Below are 19,375 nucleotides of genomic sequence, written 5' to 3' on the forward strand. Positions count from 1 at the left end.
GGCAGATTCAAACTGCCGTTCTCTTGGTTAGCAGCCGTAGCACTTAACCACTACGCCACCAGGGTAGCTGTACAGTATGTTTTAAAATCAGGACATGTGAGTTTTCTTTCCTTTGTTCTTCTCTTTCAACATTGTTTTAGCTATTCAGGGCCTCTTGTCATTCCATGTAAAGTTGAGGACTGGTTTTTCTATTTCTGTAAAGAAAGCTGTTGGAATTTTGAGTGGAATTGGACTGAATCTATAAAACTGCTTTGGGTAGTATTGACATCTTAACGAAATTAAGTCTTCCATTTTATGAACATGGAACATGCCTCCATTTAATTTTTCTTTAATCTCTTTCAGCAGTGTTTTATAGTTTTCATTGTATAAGTCCTTCACATCCCTGGTTAGAGTTATTCTAGGGATTTTATTCTCCCAGATGCTACTGTAAACAGAATTGTTTCCCTAATTTCCCTTTCAGATTTCTCATTGCTGGTGTGTAGAAATCCAACTGATTTTTGTTTGATCTTGTACCCTACAACTTTGCTAAATTCCTCTATTAGCTCTAGAAGTTTTCTGGTGGGCTCTTTCGGATATTCTATATATAAGATCATATCATCCATAAATAAAGGTAAGTTTACTTCCTCTTTTCCAAAATGGATACCTTTTTATTTATTTATTTTCTTATATTATTACTCTGGCTAGAACTTCTAATACTATTTTGAACAGAAGTGGTGAGAGCGGCCACCCTTATCTTGTTCTTGATTTCAAGGGGAAAGCTCTCTGTCTTTCTCCATTAAGTATAATATTGGCTGTTGGCTTTTCATATATGCCTGAATCATATTGAGGAATTTCTATTCTATTCCAATCTTTAGGGTTTTCATCAAGAACAGGGGTTGGATTTTATCAAATGCTTTTTCTGAATCCACAGAGATGACCATGTGGTTCTTTTCCTTGTTCTATCGATATAGTGTAATACGTTGCCCGATTTTCTAATGTTGAACCATCCCTACATTCCTAGAATAAATCCCACTTGGTCACGGTGTATGACTCTTTTAATATGCTTCTGGATCTGTTTTCGAGTATTCTGTTTAGGATTTTTGCATCTAGATTTATAAGAGATATCGGTCTGTAGCTTTCTTTTCTTGTGGTGTCTTCGTCTGGTTTGGGTATCACGGTTAGGTTTGCTTCATAGAATGAATTATGGAATATTCCTTCCTTCTCTATCTTTTGGAATCCATAGGATTTTCAATGGCTGATTTTTTGGAGCCAGATCACCAGGTCTTTCTTCTGTGGTGCCATGGGGTGAACACAAAGTTCCAACCTTTTGGTCCATGGCCAATTGTGTTAACCACTTGGTGCACTCAGGGACTCCAATGGGTGATGAGTAGCATCCTACTGTGATTTTAATTTCCAAAATTTCTCTGATGACCAACAGTACTTATGTCTTTTTTGGCAACTGTATATCTCCTTTGGTAAAGTGTATGCGTAAATCTTTTGTATTTTTATAAGGGTTTTTATAGTGCTATTTGAGCTTTTATTATTGAGTTGTAGAAGTTCTTTATACATCCTGGACACCAGTCCTCTGTCAGGTATGTTTTATGAATATTCTTCTCTAGTGTGACTTTCCTATTTGTTTTATTAACAGTGTCTTTGATCAGCAGACACTTAAAATTCTGAAGTCAAATGAATTACTTTTTAAATTTAGTGATTATGGCTTTTTGCATCCTAAAAAGCTTTGTCCACTTCCAAGTCAGAGGATCGTCTCCTATGTTTTCCTCTAAAAAGCTTTACTTAAGGTTTAAGCTTTTATGTTCAGGTCTTGACTCATTTTTTTTCCTTGCACATGGATACCCACTTGTTCTAGAACTATTTTTGAGAAACTACCCTTTTCCCATTAAATACTTTGGCACATTTATTAAAAATTAATTGACCATATATGTGTGGTTCTAGTTCTGCATTCTCTATTCTATTCCTTAGATTTATATGACCATCTATGCAGAAAATACTAAGGAATCTACAAAACGGTACTAGAACTAATAAGTAAATTTAAGCAAGGTCACAGGATACATAGTCAAGATACAAAAAAACCAACCAAACAAAAATTGTATTTGTATATACTCACAGTACACAACTGGAAACCGAAATTTAAAAACAATATGTAAACTAGCATGAAAACATATGAAATTTTCTTTATACATAAATCTAACAAAACAGGTACAAGAGCAACTCAACTCCCAGGAGGCTCTTTTGACTCCGAGGTTTACAAGAAATGCAGAAGATCTAGAATAGTAAAGTGATTCCAAGAAAGCTGGAGGATATACTCCAATCCTAGACTCACCGTACGGCAGTAATAACCAAGCCAGTGTGCTCTGGCATAAGTTATTTAGTTTTTAAATGAAAAGGAATTTATCATAACAATACTTCTAAGAGCAGTAATTTTAACAGTAAAGGGTTAAAACAGCAGAGGAAAAAAAGGTGGTTTAACTTTTGACCTTTTTCTCTTCTATGGTTTTTGGGGTGTCTATCTTACGATTTATCTTACAATTTAGTACTTAATTATATACAATGTACTATTTATTTACTATATTTTTCAGCTGTCTAATTTAACTAGACTATAAACCCCTTGCAATCAAAGATTACAGATAATTCTTGGTAACTATATGGTTATATGCTTTACTGAAGCATTTAAAAATTTTGCTGAATAAACTTCATAAAACTGCAATAAGCAAGATTCCAAAAAAATCTAATCTCATAAAAATGTGAGGTCCTCTTATTTCTGGGATGAATGAAATAACTAACACAAGCCAGTACTGCTGTCCAGCCAGGAATTAGAGGTGTCCAGCAGCAGTCATGAACCAAATCCCCAGATACTAGCTGCAATCTGGTGTCACGTGACAGCAATTGGCCACCCCAGCTTAAATATCAACACAGACAGTTCTCGGTCCTGTGACTGACTGATACTTACTTCTCTGACGGTGGCAGCTATTCTTGGAAATCCTTGCTGGCTGATGCCCGTTGTTAGCCCAATGCAGGAAGACTGTGCAGAGGGAATACCAGAGATTCAGGGATTCACACCCTCTCCCCCCAATTTAAGAACCAGTATTATGCAGCGATGGCATATGCATTATATCTGAACGTGCATCATCACAAGCTTTTACTGTAACCTACTAATAAGTAGTTGATGAAGGAATAAATGGCAATGGTCCAAAATTGTTAAAATTATTGAACTGTTTTTCTTACCTGATGTACTAACAGTTCAGCCACTTCTACATGGTTATTAAGGGCAGCCAGATGCAAGGCAGTATAACCATCATCTTTCTTCTCATCCACAATCCAAGGTCTTGGTAATTTAGAGAGTAAAACACGCATTGCACTGAAAGGCAAATTTATATTATTTTGATATTTATATAACTGGATACTTACACTATTTTCTTCATAAAGTATATTCAAAATAAAATCTTGAAATCACATAAAAATATTGTTCTTTAAAACAAGCCAGGCCCTTAGAGACAAACAGAAAGTCAGTATTTCTAAATTTCCCAAATGTGCAACTTTTGACATTTTGAGAAGTAACTGAGCTATCACTATTTGGGGATTAGAACCAAGACAGAATGGGAATGCTACAAAGAGGAAACATGAAAAGAAAAAAAAAAAGAAGGAGAAACAAATATACCCTAATAAGGACACACTTTTGTGAAATCTCCCAGGTTCAAGTTGAATAGTGTCTACTAATGGAAGAGTTAATAAACAACTAGGTAACAAAAACAACAAAAAATAGCGATAATTATGACAAATTTTGTAGATGGCAGATTATCATAAAATGCAGAGTTAAAATCTGATATCTGCCATTAGTCATGTAAATTCAGTTTAGATCAAAACACACAAAATGGCAACTATTGTAACTTAATATTTAAGAATCAGTAACAAAATATTTCCAAAGCAAAAAAGCCAAAGTTATTCTAAAGACTATTGAAGATTTAAAAGTCTAAGTTTAAAAGAGCAGAAGAACTAATTATCAAGAAATGTTTATTCATCTCACTTTGGAGAGTGACGTCTGAGGTCTTAAACGCTAGCAAGTGGCCATCTAAGATGCATCAATTGGTCTCAACCTACCTGGAGCAAGGAAGAAAGAAGAACATCAAGGACAGAAGGTAATTATGAGCCCAAGAGACAGAAAGGGCCACATAAACCAGAGACTACATCAGCCTGAGACCAGAAGAACTAGATGGTGCCCAGCCACAACCTATGAATGCCCTGACAGGGAACTCAACAGAGAACCCCTGAGGGAGCAGGAGAACAGTGGGATGCAGACCCCAAATTCTCATAAAAAGACCAGACTGAATGGTCATACTGGGACTGGAAGGACCCTGGAGGCCATGGTCCCCAGACCTTCTGTTAGCCCAAGACAGGAACCATTCCCAAAGCTAACTCTTCAGACAGGGATTGGGCTGGAATAGGGGATAGAAAATGATACTGGTGAAGAATGAGGTTCTTAGATCAAGTGGACACACAAGACTATGTTGGCTCCTCCTGTCTGGAGAGGGGATGAGAGGCTGGAGGGGGCCAGAAGCTACTTGAATGGACACGAGGAGAGAGAGTGGCAGGAAGAACTCTGTTGTCTCATTGGAGGGAGAGCGGTTAGGAGTATATGGCAAGGTGTATGTAAATTTTTGTATGAGAGACTGACCTGATTTATAAACTTTCACTTAAAGCACAATTAAAAAAAAAAAAAAAAGTTTCTTAATGAAAAAGCTAGAGCTCCCTTGTAAAGAAAGAGTAAAATTAGAAGCCACTTTTTTTTTTTACCATACACCAGTAACTTTTCTTAACAGAAAGAGTTCATGTGGATAAGATCTTAACATAATTTGAAAAAAATTCCCTTAATATACTCTCCCCCAGAGAAACGCACATAAAATCTTTACTACAATTTTGAGGGAATCTGCAAACCCCTAAAGTTCACTCATGGACCTTATGTAAGGTTAAACCTCCCTACTTTAGTTCATTTTCAGTAACTATTAAGAATTCTAATCCTCCTCATTCAGTGGACTAAGATATAAGATATTATGGAAACTCTGATTCAGATTCTTGGGGAAAAGTATTGGTGCCACGTTATACTATTAAAGTTTGATTTGACAAAATCAGATTCTAATGCCATACTAATTTCCTATGCATCTGACCAAGTGAGAAATAAAATTTACAGGGGTGTTACAGTTCTGATGGAAGGTTTAGAAGATGCAAGTGTTTAATCGTATGAAAAAAAAAGCTGCATTAGAAGCAAAATGTAATCATTAAAATAATAAAAACCCTTGCAATTGATTTAAATGAAAATTGTGATCTAACTATGCTGAGACGAATGCTGGTAATAGATGGCGTTAACAGTTTTAAATCTTCACTTTCCGTAACATGAAACCAGAAAAGAATGTCTGTGTTGACAAATCAAGAAATTTCAGGATAAGCTGTAAGTCACTGGGGGAGGTAAGGAGAAGGGGTGAAGAGGGATGAAGCAGAATACAATTATCTCTCATTATAAGCTTTCCAGTACGATGTGACTTAACTGCTTATATATATTACTTTGATAATAAAAAATTAATTAAAAATTCAAAACACTCATGTGGGCTTACTACATTAAAATCTTCTAATTTGCACCTTTACTCCTTTTAGTCAAGCTGTGTATATGTTACAGTAAGTTTTAATTTATAAAATGTGGCTCATGCTAACTTTGAGGGTTTTTTTTAAGTCACAGAATAGTATTCCTGAGAAGTAGGTTCTTATGGAATCCCACTTTCCAGTCTTTTACTCCAGTTTCTGAAGTCCAGTCTCATACTGCCAATAGCTCAAAGGAAGGGGAGGGAAAGAGGACGGTACGTTGTCTGCTGAGACGGGGCCACCACTTCCTTCTCGTTCTTGTCTTGCGCTCACTAAGCGAACAGTTAGGGAAAGCTAAGCCCCTCAGAACGAAGTGCCGGTTACTCAGGAAGTTACTAAGACACTTCAACAGACATAGATCTATATTCTTGAAAGCTTATTGCCTCTTCGCTCATTACTTTACATGATGTTTTTTTGCTTCTTCCTCTCTAAGTACAACAACTGAACTGAGAGAACAAGAGAAGGCTGGTAATTCCGGGCTACTTTCAGGAATGACAAAAATAATCTTAGTCCCTTCAAGATACACGCTACCAAGTAAATCGAACCCTAATATTAAAATGTAAACTTCAGATTTCCAGAAAGAAAGTTTTCATCTCAGAACAAATCTGTTATATACTCCCACTTACACAGATGTTGTAAATTACGCTATAAAATTACCGTTATTAAAATACCAAATACTGAGATTACTCAGAAATATAAAAATAAAAACTGAACAAAACTTTGGCATAGCCTATTCCAAACATCTCATTTTAAAATGATTAAATGAATTATTTCAATACAAGGAAGGTATTTTAAAGAGAAATGGTCAATTCTAATTTCCCATAGAAACCATGTTATACTCGCAAAAAACGGTGAATACATCAGACAGTTAGGTACGTAAATAAGACATGGAGATAATAACTACAGAAAAAGACATCTGTAGAAGAGGAAATCATGAAGCCCAACTGGCTTAAAAAAAAAAAACAACAGAAATTACCAGAATGGAATTACAATCAAAAGGATTAAAATGATGTGTCTTCGTCTTGAGAAATAGTATAAACTGAGAAGAACACATACTTTTGTGGTTACGAGGGGGAGAGGGAGGGAGGGTGGGAGAGGGTTTTTTACTGATTAATTAGTAGATAAGAACTGCTTTAGGTAAAGGGAAGGACAGTACTCAATACATGGAAGGTCAGCTCAACTGGACTGGACCAAAAGCAAAGAAGTTTCCAGGATAAACTGAATACTTCACAGGTCAGCGGAGCAAGGGCAGGGGTTTGGGGACCATGGTTTAAGGAGACTTCTAAGTCAATTGGCAAAATAATTCTATTATGAAAACATTCTGCATCCCACTTTGAAGTGTGGCATCTGGGGTCTTAAATGCTAACAAGCGGCCATCTAAGATGTATCAATTGGTCTCAACCCACTTGGAGCAAAGGAGAATGAAGAACACCAAGGTCACACGATAACTAAGAGCCCAAGAGACAGAAAGGGCCACATGAACCAGAGACCTACATCATCCTGAGACCAGAAGAACTAGTTGGTGCCCAGCCACAACCGATGACTGCCCTGACAGGGAGCACAACAGAGAACCCCTGAGGGAGCAGGAGATCAGTGGGATGCAGACCCCAAATTCTCACAGAAAGACCATACTTAATGGTCTGACTGAGACTAGAGGAATCCCGGTGGTCACGGTCCCCAAACCTTCTGTTGGCCCAGGACAGGAACCATTCCTGAAGACAACTCAGAAGACATGAAAGGGACTGGACGGTGGGTAGGAGAGAGATGCTGATGAAGAGTGAGCTAATTATATCAGGTGGACACTTGAGACTGTGTTGGCATCTCCTGTCTGGAGGGGGGATGGGAGGATAGAGAGAGTTGGAAGCTGGCAAAATTGTCACAAAAGGAGAGACTGGAAGGGCTGACTCATTAGGGCGAGAGCAAGTGGGAGAACGGAGTAAGGTGTATATAAACTTATATGTGACAGTCTGACTTGATTTGTAAACGTTCACTTGAAGCTCAATAAAAGTTAATAAAAAAAAAAAAAGAATAAATGTTAATACTAAAAAAAAAAAATGATGTGTCTTTGTCTGGGGAGGCAGAAAATGACTGGTTAAAAAAAGAGAGAGAAAAGAGAGAGGAAATGGTTTGTATGCAGCCTGGAGAGAGAATGAGAAAAATAATTTGTCTATGTTCCCCTAGCATCATCCACAGAAAAGTTCTCTGACAGGCAACTCCTGTAATTCTAATTTGCCCTCTAGTAAAATGCTATCACAGCTTTCAGTACACCATTATATGGACAGTCATCACAGGTTGATAACACTATTTGTTAAGATCATTCAACCATTTGCCTTGTCCACCAATCAATTTCCAGCTTCAATGTAGCTTCATAGTAGATTTGTTTTTTCCCTTAGAGTAAAAAAATCTGATCAGCTGATGTGAGTACTGTAATCTACTTAGCAGTAATTTTTTTCTATAAATAGTAATTTGGCATTCTTATTTATGCATCAATCTCTTACATGTTTAGTCAATGTTAGTCATTCCAAGTACAATTACTTCTGGATCTATAAAGCAGAGGCCCCCAAGGTGGCCCTGTGGAGCCCCAATTACACACCCTCACTCATAAGATCTCTTATATTTCTAACTGCAATAAAAGGTCATGATTCATATCTAATATCAAAACATCTATAGAAATCACTATAAAATACCATAACGTTGCTGTAAGAATTAAATGAGATAATGTAAGTAAAATTTTTAGTGTAAGGTTTAAAACCTCTCAATATAATAGCTATTAAGACAACTTTAAGATTATAGACCCATAATCTCCATAATATAAACACCCCTTCTTCCTCTTTCCTCCTCCTGGATGTTCCTCCTGTATTTTTGATGTTGGTTACTCTTATTACCACTTAACTAGCGATCCAAGTCGGAAACCCAGGACTCATTCTGGACTCCTCCACATCTCCCTACTCACCATATTCAATTTGTCCTGTTGATTTTCCCTTCTAAATGTAGAATTTTTCTTTTCCACAGCCTCCAACATTTTTTTGGTAGGCATTCATTGTCTTTGCTCTAGAAATTTCCAACGGCCCCTGTTCAAACCTATATCCTCTATAGCACTCCTATACTTAATCTGATCATTTTAAAATTTTCACAAATTCAAAATTATCAGTATTCAAATAAAAAAGTCTTCCTTTTAAGTAACAAAATCTATTAAAAATGAGAATGGTCCTGAAAAAAATTATACTAAAATACACTTTCCTGCTTTAAGTATACTTTTAAAAGAACATGATACTAAACATAGTATTTTCTTGGTAATTCAATAACAGCAAAATCAAATTAAAAAATATCAAAATCACTAGTTTTTGATAAACTACTAAAAGTGGTTGTAACGATGGGCTCAAGCACAACAATGATTGTGAGGATGATGCAGTCCCAGGCAGTGTTTCCTTCTGTGGTACACAGGGTCACTTTGAGTCGGAACTGACTGGACGGCACGTACAACAACAGCGTAAGTTGTGGAGAAACGTTGGAGAGAGCCCCAAAACAAAATTAATACAAGAGTCACCTCTCAACTAGCCAGGGGTGGGTGGATTAATTTTTGTTGTTGTTTTTAAATTAACTTTTGTTTAGAACAGTTTTAAAGAGTTCTCGTAAACCCTACATTTTACATTAGCAGAGTACATTTGCTACAATTAATGAACCAATTGATACATTATTGTTAACTCAAGTCCATACTTTTTCTTTAGTTTTTACCCAATGTTCTTTTCAGTTCCAAGATTCTATCCAGGATCCAAACCACCCAAACCCACTGCTATCCAGGATACCACATTATATTTTCTTATCATGTCTCCTTAGGCAACTCTTGGTTGTCACAATTTCTCACAGTTTCTTTTTGATGACTCTGACAGTGTTGAGGAGTACTGACAAGTATTTTTTACAATGTTCCTCAAGTGGGATTTGTCTGATGTTTTCTCATGATTACACCATGGTTATATATTTTTGGAAGGAAGACCACAGAGGTTAAGTGCCATTTTCATCACATCATATCAAGGGTTCATACTTATAGACGTGACATAGCACCACTGTTAATCTTGATCACCTGTTCAGGTGATGTCACGTTTCCCCACTGTAAAGTTACTTTTTGCCCCTTTTTATAATACACACTATTTGGAAGGAAGTCATTATGTGCAGCCTACAGTTAAGGAATGGGAAGTTATGCTTTGCCTTTCTTGAAGGTGGAGTGTCTATACAAACAATCTGGAATTCTTCCACATGGAGATTTGGGGTGGATTAATTTTAACAGAGATTTATAACTCTCTCATTTTAATTAGAAAGCAGCTAATTCAACTGCTGACCCCTTCAAAAAAAAAATATGGGGGTGTCTCAGTCTGGGTTCGCTAAAGAAGCAAAACCAGTGAAACATATGTACATAAATATATATAAAACCTATTGCTGTCAAGTCAATTCAGACTCATAGCGGCCCTAAAGGACAGAGCAGAAATGCCCCATAGGGTTTCCAAGGAGCTGCTGGTGGATTCGAGCTGTCGACCTTTTGGTTAGCAGCCAAGCTCTTAACCACCAGGGCTCCATAAATATATATAAAAAAATATAGAGAGAGATTTAATCCAAGGAAATGGCTCACGCAGTTGTGGAGGCTGGCAAGTCCCAAACTCATGGGTCAGAAGTCAGGCTGGAGGTTTCTCCTGACTCACATGGTTGCAGGTGTTGATGAACCTAAAATCAGCAGGTCAGATGGCAGGCTGCTGGCTGAAGTCCCATGAACTGGGGGTCAGACGATGACAAGTCAGATGCAGGATCCAGCATGAGAGTTAGTCTTGCTGGAACATCCGTTTATATACTGGAAGCAGGTCACACACCTCCGAGGAAACTCCCTGTTCAAATAATTGGCTGCTCATAGCAGATCTCATCATGGAAATGATTATACAAGATCTCATCACGGAGATGATTATATTTATTATATTATGGAAGAACAATTTGTCCAATGCCTGCCAAGCCACAGAAAATCATACCCTAGCCAAGTTGACACATAACCATCACAAGAGGCCTGAAGAAAAGAGCAAATCTTTGAGCCCAGCCTATAAGGTGAGCTAAGAGAAAGTCAAGCAGAACAGTGCTTGGCCCCCTCACCCCCATGCCAATGAAAGCAGTTCTGAGTGGGTTGTCTCCTTTCTTTCCATGAGGCAGGGAAATCTTAGGAACCACCCACAGTCTAACCATGAAGCCTGGCTGCAGGCTGTTCCCTGTGGTACCTTGGTTAATAAAGAGGAGATTGTTGTCATACTGCAAGCACTGAGGCCCACAGAGTTGCTGGGGTAATGGTGTTACTAGCTCAACAAATCAATAATTTTATTAAGCCAAGAGACTCCCATCTATGGAGCATAGTATATGAGAACTGCAGCTATTTTCTCTAATGCTCAAAGATTCTTCTTTATTTCTCAATCCGACTGTTTTCCAAGGAGTTAAGGACATGGATGGTTTAAAGATAAGATCTTACTACCAGTTACGCAGGCATTTATGAATACTGCCAAAGAAGCATTAAGTTCCAGAACAACTAACAGTGGTGCCTAGATAATCCTTGGCACATGGTAATACTCAAACGTTTGCTAAATGATGAACAAATGAGTTCTAAGAAGCAGAAGGGACAAGCAGCTGTCTACTTTGGTATGTCATACTCATATGGCACTGGGTCAAGTTTTAGGGCCTGCCATGCTTTGCAATCCTTCTTCAGAGAAACCACAGAGCTAAAGTGCAGAGGCCTTACATATTAGTATTACTGAGTGTAAAATGCCACATATTAGGTGTCCAATAAATGCTTGCTAAGTTAATGAAAAATCCTTCAAGTCACCATTAGGTAAAGCAGGTTAGTCCAGAATCCATAAAGAAACTTACTAAGAAAGCTGATCTCTCTCAAGTAGCTTCATCAACTTTATTTTGGGTATGCTAAGTAAAAGCAGGCTACTACACAGGTGGAGTACATTTGGTTCAACACAGAGCCCTATGTGAATCGGTGCAGAGAAGAAGTCTAGGAGGGTATACACCAAAAATGTTCTCTGTAGTCATGGATGGTTTTTATGTTCTTTCATCAACCCAAAATTTCTTATTTTTCTACAGTAAACAGACATCAAGTAAATACTTTTTAATTCTTTTTTTTGTTACTTATAATTATTTTCCCATATACTTGCAGACAGATACTATAACCAAAAGGCTCATTAATTAAATTCATTACCTAGAAATTTGGTAATGTAGTTGAATTTATCACAAACAGAAAAAGAACAGGTGCAATGACAACACAGGCTGCAGAACAGCTGTGTAGATGACTTTGATCTTAAAAAGGACAAAATTATGACTTAAATGACTAGTCAGTTCTTATTTCTCCTTCTATGATGTATAAACTAGGAAAGCCCATCTTACTTATCTTTATATACACTTTGTAGCTATTAACTGAAAGGCTGCAGATCTGAACCCACTCAGAGGTACCTCGGAAACCCTGGTGGCATAGTGGTTATATGTGCTATGCCTGCTAACCAAAAGCCTGGCAGTTCAAATCCACCAGGCACTCCTTGGAAACTCTACGGGGCGGTTCTGCTCTGTCCTACAGGGTCACTACAAGTCGGAATCGACTCGATCGCAACAGTATGGTATGGTATAGAGGTGCCTCAGATGAAAGAGGCCTGATAATCTGCTTCCAAAAGGTCACAGCCATGAAAACCCTTGGAGCACAGTTCTACCCTGCAGCACATGGGGTCCCCGTGAGTTGGAATCGACTCAATGACAGCTAGTTTTGTTTTCTGGTTTGTATACCTAGAATAGGGAGCTCAATGTTATGTTGAATGGAATTAATGAAGGCACAAATGATGAAATGAACAATCACCTTTCTGAATATACTAAGACAAGGACATTAGCAATATACGAAACTTCTGGTGTACAACTATGTCCCCAAGAGTGGTAATTCCCTAACTCATTTCATTATTACAAACCAGAGCAGAAATATGAGCATGCTAGTAAAGAGATCTGAGTATGAAGCCCAACTATCTGGGTTCAAATTCAGGCTGTGGTAAACTGAATGAATGGTGACTTCAGCTGGTTATTCCACACTTTTTTTTTTAATCTGTAAAATATAAAACTAAATCCTAGCTCATAGCGTTGTCATGAAAATTAAATGAGTTCATATTTATAAAGGGCTCAGAACAGTGCCTGCCACATAACGCATTACACAGTGTTTGCTGAAAAAAGAAAAAACATTTAATACTAGGAAGTGGCTAACAAAAATGCGGTAATTAAGAAACCTGAAAAGCTAACTTATTTTAAAACTCTGAGACATGTGTCATCTTATCATGCTGTGTGTAAATTATTTCAAATCTAGGAAAGATGGTTCTTTAAAACTGCCAAATATCTACAGAAGCAATCCTATGTCACTGTTTCAAAACAGCCATCCAAAATCATAAGGTATTAAAAGCCAAAGACAAAAGTAATGTCAAGAACAAACCTCCCTGTAGGAAAATGAGCTGAGAAAACAGGTAATGGTTATTTCCTGATTCTTAACTGAATCAATGCTTAAAAAGAGAAAATATTTACATTAAGAAAAGGTACAGTTGGTTTCTCGGGCATTTTTAGGTTGGTGAGATCTTTTCTCCCCACAAGTTGGTTGGATTTGATGTTTTAAAAATAAAGTTAAATATTAAAAATTATTGTGAATATGCTATTAAATTCAGAGTAAAAGTACACTTCCTTTGAGGCAAATACTATTTAGCAAAGTTATACACAGTTTAATGACTATTTCAGTCTGATTACTGAAATGATTTTGTGCCTAAATGTTACAGTAAAATCAACTATGGCAATGTAGAAGGGAAAAAAAATCACTTCACATTTTAAAATAAAACAGAATTTGATTCACAATACAATGCATTTTAATATGTCTATGTGTATATTTAGTTTCAATATAAAAGACCATAATTACTCAAAAGCATTCCTCTATTTTTTTAACTAAGCACTGTAAAAAACCGACTAAAATTGTCATTGAATTAAAATTTCTAAGTAGCATTTCCAAGACTTCATACATATACCAGTATTTCTTCTCCCTAATGATCTTGCCACCTTTAATACACAGGTTCTACCTTTTCTACGTATTTCCCATTTAAATATTATTCATTAAATTTAAAATATCATGTTCAGCAACCACTAGCTCTAAAGGTAAACCTACAAAATTCCATCAGGTCTTTAGTTATGTAATGTATCATCACCCATTATACTTTTTTACCAAAAAACAAAAAATGAGGTTATAAAATATATTCTAGCAGCAAAGGGATTTTACTTGGTCCATATCTGTCTAAAGATTATCTTGCTACTAGCCAGGGTAATTTTCTTCCTCTGTCCTTTTTTGCTCTGCAGTGCTTCTAAGTATAGTGACAACCGCATCAGGCTTTCCTACTATCAGCGCAAGCCCAGTGAAAATCTGGGAAATGTAAGTGGAAACATGAGAGACCGCTTTATTTGGCAGTGCTTTAAAGGAGGAAAAAAAAAAAGGGGGGGTAGGACAAATGGCAAAGCAGTGTTTGGACCGCAGGATGAATAATCAATAGGCAGAAAGCAAGATAGAGGCTTCCTCAGCTTTTGGATCGACAATCGACAGCTGAGAGACTATTTTTTGCTATGGTTGACTAAATATGGTCAGGGAAGAGAGAGGCACAAGAGAGCCTGTTTGCCTAGGAGTGCATGTTTCAAATGCTTAGCTGCCTATAAAGCTGTAAGAGTTTAGCCTGTGGCCACTGAGGGAAGACTCTAAATTAGCCTCTGGATTGACCATGTGGAAGTCCTGACCTCGCGCACAGACTTGACCCCGGGATATGAAAAGGTAGCTTCAACACAGATCTACCATTTAACCCTGGAAACTAAAATCCAAAAAAAAAACTCAAAGCAAGAAAGGTGCAGAGTATTTCCTGAGAAGTCAGAAGAATCCAATGTATTCTGGTGGGCAAAAGAAAACAGGGTGAATGCTTATAGTTACCTGGGGGGGAGTGTTAGCTGTGCTTTTGGAAGGGAGGGGGATCTTTTTAGATTATAAAATTAACTTCCTTTGCAACTTTTTCCCCTCTTCTGAAGCATTTAATCTAAGAAGTGGGCTAGGTTCATTTTCTTGGCTGCTGTAGCAATCTTCCTTGGTTGCTTAACTTTCTGTACAGCAGGTTCAGGGTACTCGTATCTGTGCAATACTGGTAATATGACATTCCAAGTCAAAGGACCAACTGATTCTATTTTATTGTAGTTTTATTTAAGGGGAAGGAGAGAGAGAAGGAAAAGTCGACTTGTTTTGGGTTTTTTTTTTCACATTTATTTTAAAAGGTGAGGTTCTCTGCTCACTGATACTTCCCTCGGCTCATGAAGAGAAGCGCTGAATCAGCGAACTGAGTGAAAGAACAGTCAAGATGAGATGGCTGCAGCTGATGTGACTCTCCAGGTCATTACCTCTTCCAACTGCTGCAGGATCCTGAGTTCACAGGTAACAGCACCCAATGCCTGTACTTTACAGATGCTTGTAACTTTCTGCATGCTTGCCTATTATTGACTCGGTATGTTTTTACTGTTAAATGAAATTCTGTGTCTCATTTCACAGTTCAGGTAGAGAGCAGCTGCAGTGTAAAGAGGAATGCTGCTCAAATATCATGCCGGATAACTCTTGATCTCAAAACTGCACAAGTCTTTTATTGTCATTTACATTATTAAAGATGACTGTCTTTACTGTTTCAAATTCAGTGATGATTCTGCCATTCCTAGGAAATCATATCCTGCTTCTGAAGTATGCTGTCTTTTAAAAACCATTAGCTATTTCAAGGTTTAACCAACCAAGAAACGTGGCAATCATAAAATACATGTAAGTGCTTATTATTAACTGGCCAGGAAAAGAAAAATCAGAAGCGCACGGTGCCATGCGAATGCTGCACTGCGAAGCTGCTGTAGCACTGGACTGTCTGACTGCCACATTCGGATTCGCTCTGTGAGCCGCACTCGCTCTTTATCACAGGCTGCAGAAATTCTGCTTTCCTTGCCTTTTTTTTTTTCCCTTTTCCCAACTCTGAAAATTCATTGATATTATCTCTTAAACTAACCTTTTAGTATGTAGTAATTAAAGGCTAAAAGGCTACCTACCGATTATAATTTCTTTTCATGCTAAATGAATAAGCTAAAACCCAGGTGCACGTAGGCTAAAACCTTTCATTTAAGTGTGACTTTGTGAAAAGTTGGCTGTTTAACTAGCTATCCCTTACATTAAAAATATCAAAGAATCAAAAGAACTCCCCAAAATTACATATTTATACATCTATTTGAGTTTTTATTTGACCAGAAGCATCAAATTGCAAAATCTTGGTAAGAAACTAATAAAGACAAAGGAATGACAAGTTTTCAAATGATCACAAGTTCTTATCTGTGACCTTAAAAAAAAAAAAACTTCAACAAAACCTTCATCATCTTTAAAAAGTCAGTTCACTCACACTCTGAAAAGACCTGGTTTTTCTCGCTGCCCTTTCAACTTGCGGGCCAGTATCAGGAGTATTCATTGGTTAACTGGTGAAGTTTTTAAAAAGATACCTAGTTTGTGAAAACTGACACTGAATTAATTACTATCTACTTTAGGCTCTAGGAGCAAGCTACAAAATAAGAAGAAATTTGCTTTGAAGATTATGGAGAAACACGAGGCTGATTTTACCAATTTCTGAAATACACTTTGTAAAACTCCAATGATTCCATGAATCTCTTGCAAAAAGAACCAAAACAGGACAAAGTTCAACAGATAACTGGTCAAATGTTTAGAAATGTCTATGTCCACCAAGAACAAGGAACCATAAGCAGCATTAATACCATTCTTCAGGTAAATTTGTTATAAAGATTAGTCTACGATAAATTAGCTCTGCAATGACCTACCATTGTTCTACATCAGTAAGCTGAATGTTTTACTAACAAATGGGAAAATCAAACATTTCATGTTTTTACAGCTAACAACTTAGTAATACCTACTCAGAGTACATACTTCTTTATGTACCCATATGAACATACAATGCTATGGAATGTAAAGAAGTATGTATTTTTGGTAGGCAATAAACCACCAAGAGGAAATTAAACTGCAGCTAAAGAAAGCCCTTGCTTCTTTCTACACGAATAACCTTCATATGGTAAATTAACCTAGTATCAAATAGACAATCTTTTGTAATACTAACACCATAAAAATGTACCTACTGCTTACAAATGGAAACTAAATATCCCTAAGATTTATATTTCATGAAGGAAAATAATTTCTATTAAGTAGTTTTAAAATTACCATGAAACTACCTTTAAATCATTTACATTTAAAACACTATATTTTTCATTCTTTTTATTAAGTACTCACATGATTAAAATTTGACTACAAAAGCGGAAACAGTATTACTGGCACAAAAGAGGTAGGGATACACATGACCTATTTTCTGTCTCAACAACGTGATCTTGATTTAAATATTTCACATTAGTAGGACTAAATGATTTGTTAAGAAAAATAAAGATATAACCAAAGCTAATTTCATCACATTTTAATAGATCCTTTTACTTCATGTTTTGAGAAATTTGTATTTTATTGGTTTGGAGTTTCTGAAGCACAGGTTTTGTCGTTTTAGGTTTTCTTTTTCCACAGGCACAGACACAGTCGATTCTCAAAGACTGTCTTGTAAACGAAATTCTCTCTCAAAAAAAATGATTCTAGTCCTCCCCTTAAATTTATCAGATCTTCAACTCAATCTCCAATTTAAATGCTAAACTAATACTTAGAATAAATTAAAACACAAGAATTAAGCATGAAAAACACAAATTTCTGGGCCACAGCAACAGACTGCCAATTATTGAAAAGAAATGGATTTATTATCTATATTGTCTTTGAATTTGCTTTTCTAAAGAGGGCACATAAAACGAACAAGGCTGACCAAGAAACCAATTTACACACAGAATAACGAGCTTTTACTGATACCAGGCAATTATAATTCAATTTATTACAAACATGACAGAGCTACTGTTTACAGCATGCTGAAGATTTCAGCATACTTTGAAAGAATAATAAATAACAAAGCTCTCAGCAACAATTTATAAGCAGTACCTGTTTTAAGCTTCTACAATGTACGACAAAGTTAGAAAAAATAATGCATATCTGCTTTAATTATATTCATGTACTCTCATCACTTATTAAAAGTATCATTTCAAATGGAATATTTAGGCATGTATAAAAAGTGAATAAAAAAGCATTTAAAATTTTTTACGTTAGAAGTTGAACAGAAATGGCCATAAATTTAATTCTGGTCAATTTTCTCTGTGTTTAATAAGGCAATTAAGTAGTTAATAGTCAAAATATTATTTTCATTTTACCAGCAGATTATAAAGAATGAGAGAATGACTCTACTGATATAGCAGCATATAAGTTACTCAATGTTTACTGGAAATTATAAAAAGCATGTGATTTAAAAATTCTACATTTTCAAAAAAGAAATTAATTCAAAACTTAACTCACTTAAGCACACACCTTCTGATCACCCACTAAGCAGAATGGCAATGCCTCACGTTCTGTTTGTTAAGTTTGCCTGTACATGTCCAAATATACAGCACCTCAAAAGTAAAAATTCCTCTATAATACCCTAGAATACGTCAAAGAGGAATACTTTAATCATGTTTTATAATTAACAATTGTGTTAGTTATTCCATAGGTATAAAAGTAAACTTTAATAATTATTTTTAAACATTTTGACTAAGACTCTCTTTGCTATAATATTAAGAGTATGTAATGCTTTGAAAATAAAATGACAAATTATTTGTTTAAAAAAGTAAAATTATATACTTATTTTGGTGCTTACAAGTTTAAGTTAACATACCTAAGAGTCCTTTCAATCACTCTAAAATGTCACATCCATCACTGAGATCAGCTGTTCATTTTTCACTGAGTACATATTAAACTCCGGGCATCTGCTGACACTGGTCTAACTCAAACATTTCAACTGTCTCTCTGACAGGGATAACAGATGCTGACATTATCAAATGCTGTACTATTTTTTTCCCGTGGCCTCTTCTTGCCCCGATATGGCCAGTATATGAAACTGAACTGCCATCCAAAAGCACACTTGAGCAGCTGGATCTGCTAAACAGCTCCCACATAACTAATAAAATAGAAGCCAGTTTTATTGCTATCTTCAGCACTTAAGTCCAGACAATTTAACACCTGTTTTCACTTCTACGAGAATGAATGACAAAAAGACTTGTACGTTAATTTTACCAGCAGCATGATACTTATCAACCAACAGATGCCGAATATACTTAAAAACTGTTTGCATATTCCCTGAATTAGCGTTGGTTCAAACCAGTAACTATAAGCAATATTTCTTTACTCTTTATACTTCGCTAAGAGCACTTACCATAGAGGCAAACTATAACTTATCAAACTTTTATTTTATGCATGTTTCAGAAGACATCCCTCCCCCGCATACTGAAATACAACAGTGAAACCATGTTACAACAACATTTACTGTACTGATTTATAAAGTTATGACTTGCATGGTAATTTTAATACTCAAATTCATGAACTGTAGCTGACCACCACAAGTCAACACATTATCAAGCTGATAATGAGAAAGAGCTAGGCATCTGTACCAAAATGACTGAAAATTTAGTCAAGGAAATAGATCTTTAAAGGGGTTAAATTACTAACCTATGATTACTAACACTACATAAGCAAAATCAA

General features: G+C 36.3%; 1 protein-coding gene and 1 long non-coding RNA gene across 7 annotated transcripts in view; one reads left to right on the forward strand and one right to left on the reverse strand.

The window, feature by feature from the left end:
• MIB1 (MIB E3 ubiquitin protein ligase 1) overlaps positions 1–19,375 on the reverse strand; it is a 155,739-nt gene that overhangs the window by 38,317 nt on the left and 98,047 nt on the right. For 4 of the 5 annotated variants that reach the window (XM_064294654.1, XM_064294650.1, XM_064294653.1 and 1 more), the window contains exons 13-14: positions 3,223–3,355; positions 2,948–3,019 (exon numbers count right to left, since the gene is read on the reverse strand). In XM_064294654.1, coding sequence (XP_064150724.1) covers positions 2,948–3,019; positions 3,223–3,355 — 205 coding nt within the window. The remainder of the gene's footprint in view (positions 1–2,947; positions 3,020–3,222; positions 3,356–19,375) is intronic. The other variant, XM_064294652.1, reaches the window with a different exon arrangement.
• On the forward strand, positions 14,083–16,342 carry LOC135232867 (uncharacterized). Of its 2 annotated transcripts, none has more exons than XR_010323483.1 (3): positions 14,083–14,482; positions 14,971–15,127; positions 15,242–15,796. It is a non-coding gene; the product is annotated as an uncharacterized LOC135232867 (long non-coding RNA). The 2 variants fall into 2 exon arrangements; XR_010323482.1 differs by lacking the exon at positions 15,242–15,796 and adding an exon at positions 16,261–16,342 and having other exon boundaries at positions 14,084–14,482.

The sequence above is a fragment of the Loxodonta africana genome, chromosome 11 (assembly GCF_030014295.1).
Source record: "Loxodonta africana isolate mLoxAfr1 chromosome 11, mLoxAfr1.hap2, whole genome shotgun sequence".
In the NCBI taxonomy this organism is placed as follows: Eukaryota; Metazoa; Chordata; class Mammalia; order Proboscidea; family Elephantidae; genus Loxodonta; species Loxodonta africana.